This window comes from Carassius gibelio, chromosome B18, assembly GCF_023724105.1.
Source record: "Carassius gibelio isolate Cgi1373 ecotype wild population from Czech Republic chromosome B18, carGib1.2-hapl.c, whole genome shotgun sequence".
Lineage (NCBI taxonomy): Eukaryota > Metazoa > Chordata > Actinopteri > Cypriniformes > Cyprinidae > Carassius > Carassius gibelio.
In genome coordinates, this window is record NC_068413.1 from 21,461,851 (window position 1) to 21,482,085 (window position 20,235).

Below are 20,235 nucleotides of genomic sequence, written 5' to 3' on the forward strand. Positions count from 1 at the left end.
CCAATTACTCATAAGAGTTGTTTCTCTTAGAATTTAAGAGTTAGAAAACTATCACAATGTCTAAAACTGCTACATCTGCAGTGAAAAGATGAACTGTTTATTTCTCAGAGGATGCATTTTATGCCATGTTTTATCTTGGTAAATAAATATGAATAGTACATTTTAAGATCTACTTTATGACTTTTGATTGTAAATTTTTTAAGGAACCTTGGCAAATTTATGAGCATTTGAGAATTTAAGTGAGGAGACATATGATTACTGTAGGATTTTTCTCAGGAGAAACATTCATCAAATTTAAGAATTTGGGATATTAAAGTTCTTTCATTTGTGATTTGTCTTTCTTATGGGAATAGTTTTCAATATGAACTCAAGTAATTGTCATCAGATTTTTCTGAGATCAAATGATCTGACATTGATGACATCCACAATAGTTTTATAACTATACAATTGTACTGTATATCCTCAAGTGACATGGTTTATAGTTTTATTTCTACCAGGGAATTTCAATAGAAACCTCTGAAACTAAATTGATTCTTCAATGAACACTTAACCGAGAACTATATAAAGTATCTTGTGCGATGACAAAGTAAACATTGAGCAGTACAATTTTCCTCTGAGATTTTTCTCTCATTATCTTAAGGAGAATGTATTAAACAAATCACAGCCCATGTACACCCACTATTACTCACTCATCTAGTCGCACAGACACACACAAACACACGTACTGTATCAAATCAAGATCACACAACCGCAGAGTCAGCAAATACTCCGGAGTATCACATAAATTACAGCAACGTTTCAACATGGCCCCAAATCAACACACAATCAAGACCTGGGCAATGGGCCGGCAGCTGCAGTTCTCTCAATCTCTGCTTCATCTCTCAAATCATTACATATAGCTGGCTCAGCGAAACCCTGCTGCTGAAATGTGTACAACAAGAAGTTTAATTCCAGGGCATTTTAAAAGTCCAAACAAACATATGCACACACATACACTAACTTTTTAAGTGACAAAGACAAAAAAATATTAGCTTAAAGTGGTAGAGAGATGCAGCATTATTTACAGCCCATGCTAACCGTGGTGACACCTGCACTCACTTCCTTCTCTGCTTTGTCCAGACACTGGCTTGATTAATTCCAGAGAGAGCGCTTTAATCCTGATCCCTGCATGTACGACCAAACAGGACCACCCCCAACTGCCCCTCCCCCACATTTGCACAGAAACATCTGGATTTGTCATGTTACACAGGTGGAATAAAACATGATGAACACAATTGGTTCTGGCACTTAATGGACTCAAAAACTATAAGCTCAATAAATATACAAAGTATAATGTACACATAGTTTAAAGTCGCAACCATTTCCTGATGAAATGGAGTATACATATGAGCAGAATTGGCTCAAAATAGCCAAACTGACTAAAGAAACAGGAAGAAATGCTCTGGAAGCTTGGTCAGTAATCGTAATTCTACATACAATGTGAACAGTCAATAACAGAATCAACAAAGATTCCAACTCCCATAATATAGGAGTACCCCCAGTCCTGCACATTTTGTATGTCCCCTCATCTATCACACCTGTTCAACTCATCAGCTCATTAATGGAGACTGCAAGACCTGAAGTCAGACATAGGGAGACATACAAAATGTGCAGTTGCTGGGGGTACTTCATGGAGAGGTTTGAGAACCACTGATACAGGAAGAAAGGAAACATGGAATAACTAAATGGTGCAAAAATATAACAAGCACACCGCACTGATTCATTCGCTACTCAAATCCATCATCTAAAGTACAGTTTTTCCATTTCATGCATCCAAGATGCCAGGAAGGCAGCCGTCGTTAATTGCACGGGATTCGCATGAACACCACGAGCCATGTGCACACCCAAGCAAACACAATTGTTGAGCCCACGAATGGCATAGATCAAAGCACAGCTGAAAGTTAGAGAAGCAAGCTTCGGGAGCATCGCTGGAGGATGTTCAGAATGGTTGAATATTTCACGGCAGCAGGGAGCATGAGGCTAATATGTTCCTGATGCTCCAGAACGTCACAGGGCAGGTGTGGCAACTCTGACATGAAGGGAAAATGAAACTGAGAGTGTTGTATTTAACACCTCACTCCAGTGATGTGTGTCAGTGAGAGGCAATTAAAGAAAAAGCAATACAAAAACACACAGGCATCTTCATACAAGGGACCGGCTTAATCTCCATGCACCGGGATCAGACAATCTCATTAAACCTCAAACAAGACTACAAACAAACAAACGGTATCGCTGACCCTTAATAAACACATCATTTGGATGAGAAATCACCGCCTTTCAATTGGGTTTGTCCATGAAATGAAGAATTATTCATGCTGTGGTTGGTAAAAGTAGAAGCTGCCTTTGCGTGACTAATAAATATATTTATCTGTGGTCAGTCAACCTAAAGTTTTCCATTCTGCAGGAACTGTATATTTTATAATGAATGTGGTTAAAAGAGGTAAACCCAGCTGAACTCTGAAGTCCAAAGTCCTGGGCAGGAATTATCAATATTCATAGTTAAATATACAGCAAGTTTTTTCTTAAATCAGTTGAATAAATACTGAATTGTTCATGCAGTGAATGTTTAAAAATATGATTACTGAAATTATGAACATCACTTTTAATGACTGTAATCAGGATTAGACTTCACACCTTATCTTGTTATTACTCATTCTTTTTACCATATAAAGCCCAGCATAAATAAAGACACTGAAACAGCTTATTCAAACAACTAAAATAAAATAACTTTGTTTTTGGCAGTAAGACATTGAATATGTTGCAACTAACCTAACTACATTACTAAACAGGACTATATATACTTAGCTTTTTCAGGACTAACAAGTCATTTTTATCCACCGATCATCTGAACAAATTAATTGATTAATTGTAATGTGTTGGTTTGTTGAGATGTTTAACATTGACAGATGCTGTTATCCTCATTGTTCTGTGATGAACACAGCTAAATAACGAAATACTTCTATAAGTACCTCATCAAATACATAGCTTGACTAAGGTTACTTTTTTCAGTAACACGGTTCACTTGTTTACTGTCAGTTTAATCTATAGGACTATGGCTGTGTTTATTTATGCAGATGCTAATGTGCTAATGGCTAACAGCAGGAGAGGAAGGGTATGTACGTCTGTCAGCCAATCCCATGCTGGAATCCCAGGCATGGCACTGTTGTGGCACAGTTCTAGTGCCCCAATGACTGCTTCATACTACACACCCCTGACCCCTATTTCCCTGTTGGTCAGTGCCGTCACAAATCCGAAAAGCCTCCCAGCATCTCCATGGCGACTGGCCCTGGCGGAACAGATGGCCTCAGTGTGCTGAGCAGCAATTAAAGAGGGGGAGAGTGCAGAGTAGAGAGAGAGAGAAAGAGAGAGAAAGAGAGAAAGAGAGATGAAGAAAGTGGGTCAGGATCAAAGGGAATGTGTCCGACTGTACTCTGCTGCACGTCCACAGTATAAACACACATACACAGGCACACTTACGTACTCATAAACATACTGACATGTGTGTCTCTGCACACATGGACTCATGCATCATCGCATCCCTCATTCGCCGAACTCTCCGTTCCCTTAACAAAAACAAATGCCCTATCCATCCCCCTCACATCACTGAGGCACAGCAGGAACACTGTGCAGGGCTCAAATGCTTTGGATCCTACTGGAGAAAAAGCACTGAGAACTCATTCCCAAAAAAATAAAGAGTATCTATCTATAACATCTGAAGTCGGGAGCCCTAGTGAAGAGAATTATGTTACCAAATCCCAGCCAATTGGATTAACCCTTTCCACTTCTTCCCCGCCCCTACATCTTTACACCACATGATCACTTCCACAAGAGTAGCATCCTGGCACTGCCTCCACATTTTCTTCTTCGTCTTATTCTAGTAGTAGTTAATTCACAAACGGTAGGGCCAGAAGCTCCCCTTTAACACCATGGGCCTAATTCAAGTTCTGAGTTTCCCAGGTGGGTTCCACCAGAACTTTCATATATCTATATATTCAAACACAGGCTCAACCTGAGATTAAACAAGCCAGTTTAATGACCACATCATTTTATGAATCCATAAATTTATACATATTGCTTAAACATGTGGCAGAGATCAAGTGTTTGCTGCAGGAACTTTAAGGGGTTTTGTGGTCCAAACGATCCAGATGAGAAACAAGGGGAAAGGCAGGAGAAAAAAAAAGTCAAAAAGATTAACGACACAGGGAAAACCATTGAGACTTGAACCATTCAGATGTCCCTTGCTGCTTAAGAACACGGCTTGGGCCAGAAAGACGATCTAAGCGTGAACTGTGGTCAACCCTGGAATGGACGTTCATTAAAAGGTATAACACTCCCCTAGCACCTCTAGTATATCCCTACAGATCATGTCTGTAGATCAGCCCTCCCATCCCCCCTGCAAATCTGTTTTCCGTGAATTAACAAAGGAAACATTTAGATTTAAGTCATTTTACAGTGTACCTCAGAACTTGGAAGCATGGATGGGTCACATCCAAGACCTTGCAGTTTTTTTTTTTTTTTTTTTTTTTTTTTTGCAGTCATAGGAACAGTATGGGGCACTGAATTGAGTTCCTTTTTTGCTTAATTTTCACCATGAAATTCACTTTGCCCTTTCCTGAGTACAGTTTCTGGGCTCCTAGCAGGACAAACCAGCCAAATATGAGTTTGGTCCATCAACTGTGGGTAGACAAACAACAGCTGGGAGAGAACAAATTATCTGTTTGGATTTAGAGAGAGGCAAACGGTGACGGCACCAACGTTCTTCGTGGCAAGGAAAACTTTGCCTCTTACTCTTTTTAACCTGCTGGAAGTGTAGAATCAGAACCCATGCTTCCATAGGCATCACAGGGTGCTACATTGTCTCTAACTATGTGCATGTTGTTGGGAGGTAGATTGTTTAGCTTGTATGAGTGAATGCCCCTCCCTCTCCCTAGTCAGATATAACTCTTGGAACAGACTGAAGCACAACAAGGACTTGGCTCCCCACTTTAACTGGCATCACAGCTTTTTGTGGCTTCCACACTGGCTGATGGCACAGCTAAACCACAACGCCTCAAGAAACGAGCCAGAGATACACCTCCCATTCAGCTCAGCACATTACAGTTGCTCTCAGAAGGTGCGAAAGGAAGGGGCAAGGGTGGATCCTCTGTGAGAACGAGGTGAAAGGGTTCTGGAGAAGGAAGAGTATTATGTCTTTGGCTTATCCTTAGTGACAGGAACCATGCCTAGTTGTTCGCTTTAGGAGTGCCAATCCTCCACCTATCTAGATAAAAGCATGCATTTCTCTGTCGCCTGTTTCCATGATATGCATGCAATGACACAGCATCTGGACCTGGGCAGGGAAAAGCCCCAAAGAGCAAACTGGAGTTAAGTGTCTTGCTCATCTGCACAAAGGAGATTGATCCAGCAACTTTATGAGTTACCAGTCAAGATTACAACCTTAAAAATTCCATATGACCAGACGTATCATACATAGGCCACCCCCATTGAATGGAAATGTGCCAGTGTACCTCACTGCACATATAACCACACACTTAAGATGTGGATTATCAATTTCATAAACAAACATGAGTCAATGTGTCTAAAGCAATATTACAAATGGTCCTATCTTTTACTTGGGGCATTTATCTACATCACACATTCAGCTTGCGATAAAACGATCCACTAGATCAGATTTCAAGGCTTTTAATGTCAATACACACTGCTGTCTGAGACACTGGGGACATGCACTATTATTGTGAAAGAAAGGAACCACACCCTGTTGCAGGTGGCTCTCGGGTGATTTAATCACAGGTGAGGCGGCAGGCTTTATAATGCATTTGGGGACAAAGAGTCACCCCGGGCCAAGAGTAAAAATTGCCTGGGGCAAGTCAGGGTTGAATGATTATGCTGGGGCAATGAATCTGTGCTGTGGAACATATCGGCAGTCTGTGGCATTAGCGTGGCCATCACAATGCAGAACAGAATATTCTTCCCTCATTTTTTAACACCTCACTATTATTTCTCACCCTTTGTCTATCCCTTCTCTACCACAGTAAAGGATGACATCTATAAGCTTCTCTCTTCCTTTTTTCTTTCTTTCTATTTTTCATTTATTTATTTTTTGCTTTCCATCTGTCACTCACAATCACAAGTTATGTTCCAAAATCTAGTGAGCTGTGTACGTAGGCAGCATTTTGAGGCATCACATGATAACTTTGCATAACTACTGTTAATCGTTTGATGTAAAACAATTCAGCAGACGTTTATTGCAGAGCTACACACTGACACCCTATACTAAACCCCACACATACACAATAAGGTGAAATTTGTTGTGAACCCACTACCCACAGACATGTGAAACACAGAAAGTGCTAGAACGGTGGTGGATGTGTGGGTGCATTTGGGCCGAAATTTTCCCTCTTTAAATGAAGCGGCAACATGGAGCTGTGCAGCCATGCCTAAAACTGGTGAATCAATATCAGACTACATTAGTTACTCTGGCATCAGAGCCTGCCAGGCCAGAACAGGATCAATGCCAAAACAGCAAGCCATCCCTCAGTTTATTTTCTTCTTACACTCTGCAACTGTCTATATCTCTACCTGTCTGGCCAATCAGAAAAAAAATCAGCATGAATTAAAAGTTTACTCCAATTCTGGGCAAGTAATGGAAAAAGACAGCCTTCCAAAAAACAAGGATCTGGATTTTTGGCCATAGCAGATATAAGAGAGAAAATTCCCTCACCTCCAAATTGTACATCTCAATCGGTAGCTGGTTTGGGATTTCAGAACAGTTGGAGATAGCTGAGAAGGTATTGATCTTAGGTAGGTCTATCCAAGCACTCGCCCGAGTCAGTGTAGTGTCTTAGCGGGACGCAGTGGGAGCAGACGTGCACTGCCAAGCAGGATAACTAAAGCCTGTTTTTGTTTTCTAAAGCAGACCCATTTCCCCTACCTTTCTTGCTACAACTATATTGTTGGATTGAACCATGGTCTGAACTCTTAACAATCTGCAGCCTGTAAATATTAAACAAGAAACTATCAAAACTCATTAATGTAAATATTTCATCCAATAAAAACATCACTACTTTATAGTTTCTTCAAACGTGGCTCTAATAATACGATTTATTTAGAGTACATTACTGTTTTCAATCTGACTACAATTCAAGTGTTTTTCTATTGGTACATTTTGGCTTAGGTTGATCAAATTCCAAATTCATGATACGCAACCCCAGTCCTTGTTGCCCCTTCATCCGATCTTTTATTTGCCAATTACACAAGAACATACACACATACACACACATCGATCCAATGCAGGTCCCATAGACTTACTGTCCCCTTAAAGAGAGAACAGGCAGGAAACTGCAGCCATATTCACAGAATTCCTCCCCTCTATTCCCCTGACTGATGCTTTTGCGCAGTCCAGTAATCGCCAGTGCATGTCTCTTTTAATGGAGGCACATCAGCCCAGCTGCCTGTAGTAAATTGACTTGTTCAGTCTGAAGGGCCTGTGTGTGTGTGTGTGTGTGTGTGTGTACATGTGTGAGAATCTGATCTATTTTATTTCAGAGGCATACACGGGATTTTAACGGCAGGCCTGGAATTATCCAATCGCTCAATCCTAGATCAGTGCTCTGACTAACCGCCCCACTTCTCTAGCGTGACACCATTACCCCTGCTGGATGCCTCTCAGCAGAGCCCTCACTGGTTTATCTCATATGGAGCCTATGAAGTGGAAGACTTGATATAGACTCAACATAAACCCTTACATAGACAGCATTTGATAGACAGCTATAAAGTTCTCCTACTCACTTCAGAAATATTTTTTTTTTATTATAGAGAAGCAGTGATACCGAAATCTGTAAAATAATGATAAATATACAATGATAACTTAAACCTGTATTATGCAAAATACATTATAACATTTATAATAATTATAGTTTTTTATATAAGATGACTTAAATATTTTCACTAGATGATTTATATACTTTTAAAATGATAAATTAATGTAATGTAATGTATTAATATACTTGTAACAATCCAATTCAAACCAAACCTTTGATCTACAATATCATGTTTCAATTAAAATCTAAACATTATAAGGTAAATTAGTGATGATGGATCACTGTTTAGCTCTTTTGGCATAGAAAAGGAGAATCCTGTTTGAAAGGAATATAAAGCAAAATGTTATCTGCTTCCAATTTTGGCCAAATCAGCCTGACGATATATATGGTATTTTTTATTTATTTTTTTATCCAGAAGTTAATAAAAGTGGACACGTGACTTAGATTAGTTATTTACTAGCAATGGGTGACCTGGCACCCTAAACCATTCAATCTTGTGCTGACCATGAGTTTGAGCAAAGTTAAGACTTTCATGAAGACAGAGAGAGAGAGAGAGAGAGAGAGAGAGAGATGATAGTGAAGGACAGAACAGAGAGAGAAATGTGTGCCTTGTGTGGGCGTATTTATGCCGACCTCTGAAAGGAAAGGACCTGAGGAATCCTAATGAGCTGATCCATGGATGACACAGCCGGGGTTGTAAACCATTCAGAACCGAATAAAGAATGTACTGACAATTCAAATTCAATTCCAGAATTTGAAATGATTGAGGAAACAGGATGCTGAACTGAAGATCTGATTTAAACCTAGAAATGAGCATAAAGAAAATAATGGTAGGCTACCACTTTAGTATAGGGACCAGTTCTCACTATTAACCAACTAATTGTTAGCATGCCTGTTATTAACATTTTGGCTGTTTATTAGTACTTATAAAGCACATAATATTCATTAGCATATTCTACATCCCTAATCCTACCCAATACCTAAATTCAACAGCTACCTTACTAATTAATAGTAAGCAGCAAATTAGGAGTTTATTATGACAAAAGTCATATAATGGTTTGTTAATAGCAAGGATTGGACCTTAAAATAAAGTGTGACCAAAATAAATAGTAATTATAAAAGCAAAAACACATTCTTATTATGCTAATAATATAATTTTTAGTTAATAAAATGTATTAAAAGATCTACTAGTGGTCTCATATTCTGCATTTCAGTGAATAAACAGCCATAATTAAGCAAAATTAACTAGTGAATACTGGACTAATGAAATTCCTCTCGAGTGACTGTGTTAAAATTCATTCAGTTGTAATTCCTTTTCCTGCCTTTCTAATTCATCATCCTCTGGCCAGTTCAATTCAAATTTCTAGTTATAAATTGAAAAGGAGCCAATTCTGGAAATGTTGCAAGAAAAAGAAGAGAAAATAAGAGAAGCCAACAGAAGGAGGAGGGGAAACTGCTGTAATACAGCTGAAGTATCTGTTCAGTAAGTGGAACACCAAGGGTGGGAGGATGGGTGGGCTTAACTATTTAATCTCTAAATCGAGATGAGAATCGCTAAATCAGATTAATACCAAATCAGAACAGCACAAGCAAGATTGGCCCCCATTTATTGATTTCCTATTTCTTCAGTCGGCTGTTTGAAGCATTTTGACTTGAAACAGAACGGGATTTTCAGGGGTTTGAAGCAGAAAATTGCTCCTGTGCTTTGCAGATGAAACAAGAACTCCATTTGGACGGTTGGAACAGAGAGTTTTGTGTGATCAGGAACCTGGAAAACAAGTGTGTGTAGATGCGCAGAGACGGACACAGGTGCACACAGACACTGAGACGTCACAAGGATGCTGAATGTCACTTTCAGGTCAACCTTATCCTAAAAACCCAAACCACTAACAAACTTCACAGACCTACCTAAAGACCCTCCACAAACAAAGAGAAAAAGGACATGCTTGTATGTGTGCGCATGTGTGTTAATTTAGCACTTACTCTGTTTTTAGTGTTATTTGTGCAGTCAGCTGTGCAGTGCAGAAACACTCTGTGCTGTCACATCCACTCCATTATTTAGATCAGGAGCTCTCACTCATGTTTAATTCACCATCGAGGGGCTACGCCACATCTAGACAGCACCGCCTAAATGTGCACTACAGACTCAGCTGAAAAACAACAGCGGAAGTCCTGCAGATGCAACATATTTGCATTACAAAAGGAAACTGCCTTTTAAGAAAATATATATATATATATATATATATTTGTGTACCACTAAGAAACTTTTCAGGAAGAATTCTGGGCAAAAAAAAATAAAAATAAATTACTGTTCTTTTTTTTTTTTTTTTTGCACACAAAATATGCAAATCACGAGGCACACAGGATGCACATGGCAATTTCTCATCTTGCAGGCTGGTTGTAAACTAAGGATTCAGCTGACTATGATAATCTGGCGTACTTCAGTTTTCAATTTGAGACTTTTTAAAGTGCCAAAAGCAGATATATATGGAAGCATGTTTCCATACAGAATTACCTGTACAGTTCTTATATCTCACAAATTATTATATATATATATATATATATATATATATATATATATATATATATATATATATATATATATATATTTTTTTTTTTTTATTGCAATGCTGAGGAGGGAAAAGTTAGAACTGCAAAATATACACTAAGAGTTCCTTGATTCAAAAAAAAAAAAAAAAAAAAACTAATTAAAAACATTTGAATTCAGTTTTCTCAAGTCAAAGTCAAAAATAATAAATAATAGATAATAAAAAGTCAAAATTATTATTATTATTATTATTATTATTATTATTGTTATTATTATTGTGTGGCAGAAACAGGCTAAAAAGCTTTGCAAGCACAGGAAGTATTTATTTAAACTTGATTATTGGTGGTTGAGGAATAAGATTCACGTTTTTTGGCTTAAAAAAAAAAGAAAAAAAAATACTAATCCGTATTAATAAGATACAAAAATTAATTGCGCTTGCATCAAAATTCCCACTGAGCACAACACAGGAGTTCCAACCAGCATTTTAAATGCTGCATTAACAGTCTGCAGGGTTTGCTAGCAGTGGTCCATGAGGTAAATTCACCATAGTAATATTATTTGGCCGTCACTCTCAGTGTTCTTCCTTTGCTCGGGGCGGCTTTCCATGCATCACCCCAGTACCAAATAAACCCAGCTACTCCAAGGGAATTGGATGGAGCTCTCATCTGCATGCTAATGTTTAACCATCCAACCCAAATGTCTGTATAATCACTTTCACAGCAGAACTCCATCCAGTGAGCGGCCCCCGCCAAACACAGAGCCATGTGTCATTGTCAGGCAGCTATGACTATCTCTCTCTAAGGAGGACAGACAAACAGACAGAGAGACATGCAATAAAAGACTTTTCCTGTGACCTCTTGGGGTTAAGCAGAGCTTATGGAGGTTTGGCTGATGAGTTCTGCAGGTTTTTCACCCTTACAAGCTCCATGACCCTTTGGGAGACACCTGCTTCGGATCAACGTCCTTTTTTATGACCCTGCTTCATCTGGCTTTTGTTTTTTTTTTAAAGATCCACTTCAAATAAGAACTCTTCTCAACTGGAAATTGCAGGCGCATGTAACAAGCCAATCAGCTCAAAGACATGAAACTGTGGACCATTTGGGCCAATTTCAGTCCGAACGAGCCAATTGTAAACATCTGAAATCAGCTAGTCAAGAAAAGTGTTTTTGGCCATGGTAAACAACCTAATCAAATGCTACATTTTGTATACAGCAAATATTACAAAACCAAAAATGAGAGCAACTACTTGAAGTAAATCCTGGATACCAGAACCTCCACAGATAGTTTTTCACAAGGTAAGCACCAATAAGCAACAAGCCTAGTGGGTAAACAAAGGTGTCTGAAAGCAAGATTATTCACATTTTGAGGAATCAAGTTTGCATGGTGCCAAGTTATTACTTGGATTACATTTCAGAGCTAGACAAATTCACATCCTGAATAATTGCATTTCTGCGCTTGATGCTCATCAATCATTGGAAGTGTTCATTCCCCCAGAATGTTTAATCCAACTAAGATGAGCATTTGGAGTTGAGGAAATAGCTTTAACCAGCCTGAAAGGCAATCATCTATATGAGGGAGTATACTGGATAGACTGTTCCCAGCCTTCCTCATCCCCAGAATGCACAACTCAGTTTAGACTATTAAACAGCAATGGGAAAGGAAGTTAAATTATCATGACGGAAGGGAAATTATCATGACGTCACCTGCGTTTCCGGGATCCTCAGACAAGCAGCTTTTAGTGTCATAATAAATCAATTTAAACATTAAAATACAATGCAAAAACACAATTTTAATTTGCTTTGAAAGTTACAATAAACCATTTCCAACTTCAAGGTTTTTGCGATCACCTTGGACAATGGGGGTCACCATCGGGATGCGAGATGATAATCGTGATCAATTTTGCTGAATCCCGCACTTTTCATGATCTAATAATGATAGAAATCTAGTTTTTTGAAAACCCCACACACAGCACATTTCTTGATCATTTCCAGCTCTTCAAATCTAAAACAGCTCTTTTTCAGTGTATCTGAAGAATTCAAAAGTGTCGCCACTGACAAACAGCAAATTCATGTATGCTCTGCTGTGAAAACCTCACCTTTGCAACCATGTTCTCATCATGATGAAGGACTGGAGGCAAGTACCCATCGACACAACTGTAAAACAGAACTACACGGACTAGCATCTAGTGTGACATATTTGAATGATGCTTTTTTTTGTGATCTCTTACATTTGTGCAGACAATGTACACTGCTCACTGAAGCCTAATGGATATAGTATGCTGCTGCTGTTTTGGCACAGTCAATTTCATCTTGAGCACCGCTGAGGACTACGGTTCATGTTAATAGCTTTCTAGATTGTTAATTTCAGGAATGGCTGGGCACACCCCATAGATCACAGCTGCTTGATGATGAGGGGTATACGATAACCTGCTCTCTCACCTGTAAATCACACCTTACTTTGTTTTACACTGCAGTAATTAAAAGCTATATTTACCCAGATAACAATACCAATGGCTCTGTTCCAAAACTGCTACTAACTGAAACTGACCCCCATAAGCGAATGATTAGGACATCTGCGTGAGAGATGTAATTAGCATTTTGCCATCATAACAACATGGTACACTAAAAATAAAATGCACAAATTATTGGGTAAAACAGTCTACTGAATGTTCTTAAGCAAGTTTTCAATACTGAACAGATTTCATGCATACTTGCACATTGCTGTATTGGTCAAAATGCAATTGTAGGAGTGCTCTCTCCATAAAAAGCTTATGTGTGATGATTCCTTTTGGCTACAAGACATCACCTTAGATTATAAGGCAACATAATTATATTTTGGGACAGGCTTCATGTTGGGAGCTCACCTATGATACCTTAAATCGTGTCTACAAAGGAGCCAGCATCTACGCCAAGTCTGCAGCATTTGCATAGAGCAAACAGATGCCTTCGATAACTAGACTTCAGTACAGGATCGTGGAAAAGAGTGTTTAATACTGAACAAGGCCAGATTCAATTAAATAAAACAACAGTTTGCATAGAGCATATTAAAACAAGGTTACTGGGAGGAATAACACAATTCTCTTAGTAGAATAATAAATAAATAAAACTGCCATCTTAAGTCATTTAAAATGCATGACTAAACTCCAGTTCGATGAATGAGGACACTGACAGATGAAATCAATAAATAGAAAGTGGCTTTTTTAATGCACCTCATTGTTAAACACAGTCAAAGAAAGCGGTTATAAAAGTGTTAAAGGGCCTCAAAGTGTGACGGAAACTGCTTAAATCGAGTCCCTTAACCCAAACCGTTTCAGTTCACGCTTACATAATATATTCTTATGTGAACTGAAAACGGTTTAAAATGCTATGGGACTCACGTCAAAGCGAGTAACCTAATGCAAAAGTAATGAACGGTTTACTTGGGAATAAAACAGATTTTCAACACATTTGGATATACAATTGAGGAGTGTTAACCATCTGCCTGAATTTACCCTAGTTTCTCATGGGTGGAGTGGAGCAAGTGATGGTTTTACACCCACCCACACACACCCACACACACACACTTGTTTGCTATTTAAGCCATCTATTGTTGGGGTCACAACAGCTTATATATCACTTAGACCTTCAAACCAGGCTGACATTAATAGGCTGACCTTTTGGCCTCAAACTGAATGACCGAATTCCTGTTGTTGCACATAAAGAAAAGCGTAAAGCCATTTGACGTGAAACAGAGCCAAGCTTTTGCAGCAAACGACATATATTTTCCCCTTGCTGAACTCTTTTACGGATTTGTATTCTTTCTTGTGCACATTCGTGAAGACCCCGGGCGATCTGATATTGCTCATCGCAGCAATTTAGAGAGCGTTGGCAAAACTCACAAATTTAAAATGCCACTCAAATATGGCTTTCACAGTCAATGGGATAATCAAAACACGCAAGGGGGGGATATCACAAGATGTTCTTCTTCTCTCTCTGATTGAACCACTTCAAACACGATTCCTCCAGCCAGGAAAATAATCCTGATCTTTTACATGAACCACAGGATCATCTCTACACAAATCAGGCAAGACTTTGTGATCAAAGAGCAGAACGCACAGAATCAGTTGTCGTGCTCTGAGGAAAGAGGACTCATGGGTTAGGAAAGGCCAACCGGGTATTAGTTCTATTGTGTGACGTTCTGGTTAGTAAAATATTAGACCTGAAATCAGAATTGACCCTATTGATTTTTCATTCTAACCACAATATTGAACATTTCATCATTGCACATTATTTCAAAGAAAGGGAAATAAAGAAGTTACTGTGCTTATTATTTTATATATATATATATATATATATATATATATATATATATATATATATATATATATATATATATATATATATATATCACCAACACACACACACACACACACACACACAATGCACCAGAATTTTTTTTAATTGACTCAATTCTTGAAGAAATTCAGCATCTATATTGAACATATTTCGTACATAAATTTTCCTGATAAAACCACCTTTCATATTGTACATGCAGTAGTTGAAAGTGCTTTAAAAACAGCTGAAAAAAAACATTTTTTTTGGCATTTAGCCATTTTTTTTCTACCCTAGATTAACTCTGCTGATTGTGACACACACTCACAAACTATTTTCCTGGGTATTTCACCTTGAACCAGCCTTCTTAGTAAAATTGATGTTTGTGGTGGGTTCAAATAATTAAGGTATAGATCATAGCTCCTCCATGAAGTACTCCTTAAACTGGGCCAAACCATGATGAATGCTTATTTCTGAGCTTTAAAACGTTTTCCATTCTGTAAATAGAAAAGGTACTGCTAAAAAGGTATCACTGGAGGAAATTATGATTTACGAATGATGGTTCGCCAGACAATGGAGGTTAGACAAAATTATCCATGTAGCATCTGTTTTACTCTAAAGGGAGAGTCGTAAGTCATGTAATCACTATCAAACGGCACAGTCCGTTCCATTACTCTTGTCTTCCATCTTTTTGCTTTGTTGAAGAATTTTAGCCACAAAGAAGATTTAGATCTGTTTTTATATGAACAAGGGGAATTGCAGCACAGGCATGTTGTATCACAGCCAACATGTGTTGGTTAAATTTACCATACTTGCTTTATAGCAGCATTTGTATATTCCTGGAAGAAAACCATCATGTTAAAGTAGAAGAGCCCTATTAACAAAGTAGAAGAGATAGTTCACCCAAAATCATTTACCCACCCTCATGTTATTCCAAACCTGCAAGACTTGCATGTGAAATACAAAAGAACATATTTTGAAAATGTTGGCAAACAGTTTTCATGACTACTGACCATTACGTTTCCCAAAAGAAAGTTTGTCACACATGTTCGGAAAGGCACGAGGCTCAGTAAATCATGATAGAATCTCCATTTTTGGGTGAACATTGCTTTGAAAAAAAGCTTGCGAGTTCATAACGTGTCAATCTATTGACTGATCTGTGCTAGTGCTGAGCCATTTCAGGCTTTATCAATGCTCCCGATTAATTCCTCTGGCTGCATTACAATCAACACGATGCAAATTGTCCTATTAATAGATTAGTCTGGCGGGTTCCAACTTGGCAAAAATGGGGGTGTAACTCCCAGAGCAGATAACATTATACATTTCAACACTTCTGTCCATGCTTTTCAATGGAAGGGCCTTTGGCGTCGAATCACAGCATCCATATAATTCATTACGCTTCATTATTTTACTTGATTTCGAAACAGCATTAAGCATTCAGCTGTACGTGTAGCTGCACGTGTTTGCGAATGCAGACAGAGGACAGCCCTGCCAGCTCTGACATGTACATGTGCACATAGAGTTTATTTATGCTGAGTGATTGCTTTGCTTCAGAAGGAGAAACAATAACCAGATGTCTTCTAAGACCCCTATTCCAGCTGTTAATTGCATGGCAAGTGTCTAGTAAACACTGTGCAGAGGTGAACAAAGAGGGATGTGTTCAGTGTGCCCAGCTTGTGTATATCATTTAGATTTGCAAGGTGTCTTGTCAACAGGGCATGCTTGGGTTTGTTTGCTCAAGGATCTTGTCTGAACGGATCTTTGTGACATTTTGTATAAAAAAAAGCCCTGGGATTTTATTCTGTACGACTTTGAAGTCTTAAATTATAGCCTGGGAAGAAATTAATAGTTCTGTGCATGTCATTAATGCCAAGAAGGTGAAATATTTTGCTATGTTAAGTTAGCCGTCATTGCTAACAGTGGGAAACGCAAGCCAGATAATTTTTTTCTGAAGTCATAACTTACCCACAGGAACAAATGCTCAAATTTGCTGACTCTGTTAATACTGTGTGCTACCATCGACAATTTTTGCTTGGGCAGAATTCTAGCTCTAGATCCTGTATCATCTTGCCATGCAAGTTTAGATTACATAACAAAAGTCTACAAGAACTTAATCTGAAAGCAGCCCTTTGAGACGAACAAACATTTATCCACTGTGTGGTTCAAACAAGGCTGTTTTGTTTCTGGAGTCACGCCAAAGGCAACATGTTCAAGCTAAGATATTTGCAACAGTACAAGGTGCCATATATGACAAAAAACTTTGCGATAAAATCAAAAGCATTCTATCACTCCAAATAGCAGCAGTACATTGAGAAGCAAAACATCATTTAAATGATATTCTCTCCATCATTCGAGAGTGTTAAAAGTGAGATGATACAAGGAATAATCACCCAATGAAAGTGTTATCATATAAGCCTTTCACTCAGCTGGCCCCTAAAAGCTGTTTTGACTGGATTAACTTCCTCTACAGAGCCACTGGGGGCAGGTCAGAGATGTGCTCTAAGACCAGCCAATACATCAGACGGTTTGTTTACAACATTAGAGGTCAGCAGTGCAGTATTGATTGGAAAATATACTCTCAAGAGCGGTTTATTAAAAGTCACCTAATGCTGGGCCAAAAGTAGGACTGTTAGAGACTCTGGGGGATGCACATGAATTGAATACACTTGCTGATAAAAGAACAGGATGCTTTTTAAAAGGGGGACTGTTTGTTTAAATCAGGTTATTGTGTCACTGCATGTGTTGCATTTGTTTCACAGGAAGGAAGGTTCAGGTAGAGGGGATGAACGAGGAAGGCAGCTTCTCTGATCTTCACAGAGGAGTCACACCCATATATCAATCACAGACAAAGCAAGTGCTTTAATCTGGCAGCCAAGAGAAAGTTCACTAATTGCAAACCATTGTTGACTACAACAATAGCTGCTACACCTCAGAACATTATGAACTGTATTAATTGCCAGCATTAATTGGTTATTACAATAAATAAATAAACAGAATGTTGAGTCATGGGAGAAAAAGGAAAGAAAGAAATGCAGCTAATTTTAATGCTAAAATAAAATATTTGTGTGCAATTTGACACACACACACACACAAAACAATTATTATTATTATTATTATTTAAGTTCAATTGATTGCTTTTTCAGTGTTCACTTTATAGACCAATGATAACAAACAAAGGTGATATGAATGATGCAAATATTTTTTCCCCCTGAAATAGCTAATTTATTAACAGTATAATAAATAATGATAAAAAAAAAATATGCCCGAGTTACTTTTTACAGTTTGCAGACATCAAGAGGTGCATTCTAGTTATAACTGCGTTTTTTTTTTTTTTTTTTTTTGTATTTTAATGTTTTATATTTTAACAATATATACGTATATATATATACGTATATATATATATATATATACGTATATATATATATATATATATATATATATATATATATATATATATTTTTTTTTTTTTTTTTTTTTCAAACAGTAAACACTTGATACAAAATGTTTATGTAATGATTAAAGCAGCAGCTATTTCCATATCAATTTGTGACGAGAATGATTCATCGCTTCGGGATACTTGATCCTTCTCATCTATGCCACTCATTTGATATCTGGCGTCAAATGATAGGCTACCGTCAAATAAATAAATAAATAAATAAAAACCCAATAAATAACTAAATAAAGATATACACTAATCACAATACTCACTTTTATGTGTAAGCATGAATACCCTTTATTTCCTGAAAACTAATTTACTCATCTCTCTGTACCCTTATAGGACCTTACCTGAGCTCTCCAATAATTCACAACTAACAAGCAGCACACATATTCTAGCACCACTATCGCCATCTGCCTGCATTTTATGCTTTCACGCGTTGAGTTTGAGTTCATTTATCTTAATTATGTCAACACTGTATCATAACATTGTTTAGTTTAACTTTACACAGTTATGAACCATGCATAGATCGGTTGAGTCTTTTTGAGACTCCTGACTGACCAAACAAGCTTCAATGGAGCTCATGGACTTACCTGGAGCGTTTAACGCGACCAGCAGGACTATCCAAAAAGTCGCCAGCATCGCCATCGCTCTTCACGCCTTGCGCCAAATATCCGATCTGATATATCGCGATCTGCAAAGAGCGATCCGGTGATTCATGCAACTTCAACACAATCCACCTCTGTCCACCCTTCACTATACGACAGAAAGTCAACTGTTAATAAAACTGTATTCAGTGCAACTTCTGCAGGAGAGTTTACAGCCAGCAATCTAGATCAAATCCAAAGCCCGACTATAAAATGCGCATCGACTCTCACTGATTCTGCAGATGAAAAGTCCGCTCGACGAGGCGCATAAGAAGCAGATAAGTTCAGGGATCCCGCATCCCAAGCGTTGAATCCAGTGCGGCTGCTCAACCCCCTCGAAACAGAAGTGTATAGTGCCCTGGATAACGGGGCGTTTAATGCATCCGATCCGTTTGCTCCACAATACAAGTATGTATAATACGATTCTTCTGTACTTTTTTTGCGCAGTAGTAATCAGAAAATGTCCTAGAAGTCCCAACGGTCCCGGTCTGTTCCAGTTTGGGAGTCTGGGGATTATCAGATTATTTTTTAGTTGGGTGCTGAAGATGTATCAATGGACGTGAGATCCGTTCCAAGTATTTTTATATTTATTATTATTATTATTATTTTTCTCCGAGAAAACGGACCGATTCTCCAGAATATGGCAACAATTCCGCGGTTAGGCGCACTCCGGGCACTGCTGCCACAACCTGAACTGTTCTAGTGTAGCTGATACCAGCGCGAGCAGAAAGATCCGAATCAGGGTGACGTCAGAAAAGGGCGGGGCTTACACTATCTTGAAGCGCGAGTAGGAGGATTTAGTCCATTGTTGCCATGTCCGCTTATATTAAGCGGCTCTGTTCTTGTTTTAGCTTATGAACAATGATGGTCTACAGTATTTTGGATTATTTCCCCAACACACAGGTAGGTTTCTTAGGTTTGCTGGTACACAAATAAATAGCAGCTGACAAATATAGCCTACCCAATGACTTTTTTAGCCACACTGTACGCTATGTGATGTTTTTAATGTTGTGACAATTTGTAATGGTGTTCATACTTACAGTAACTTCAAAAGACCAAGCAATTTACTTGACATCATTCATATTCAGTAAAGAGTTAGCGATTTTGGCTGACTTGACTAACAGGGCACAAGCACAACTGTATGTAAATAAGCAGCAACATGATGGACAAATAGCTACCAGTAAGAGTGCAATGGCCAACTATCTGATACAGGATAGAATGGAAAAGCACAAAGGCAAACTAGAAACTGTAATTGTGAACAGGACTTGCCATGCAGTCCCTCTCTTACAAATGCACTGATTATTTTACGCCATACAAAACATGAAATAAAATAAATAAAACAAATCTCGATGATCCTTAATATTTGAGAAAGAAAGAGAACGGGGGGGGGGGGGGGGGATTGCTACTGCACACTATTGTTAGCTCAGACTATGTA

General features: G+C 38.3%; 1 protein-coding gene across 4 annotated transcripts in view; it reads right to left on the reverse strand.

The window, feature by feature from the left end:
• The window catches only part of nectin1b (nectin cell adhesion molecule 1b), a 214,762-nt gene extending 195,260 nt beyond the window's left edge, over positions 1-19,502 (reverse strand). For all 4 annotated transcript variants that reach the window (XM_052582553.1, XM_052582557.1, XM_052582556.1 and 1 more), the window contains exon 1: positions 18,747-19,502. In XM_052582553.1, coding sequence (XP_052438513.1) covers positions 18,747-18,801 — 55 coding nt within the window. In that variant the 5' untranslated portion in view covers positions 18,802-19,502. The remainder of the gene's footprint in view (positions 1-18,746) is intronic.
• Between the last annotated feature and the right edge of the window lie 733 nt (positions 19,503-20,235).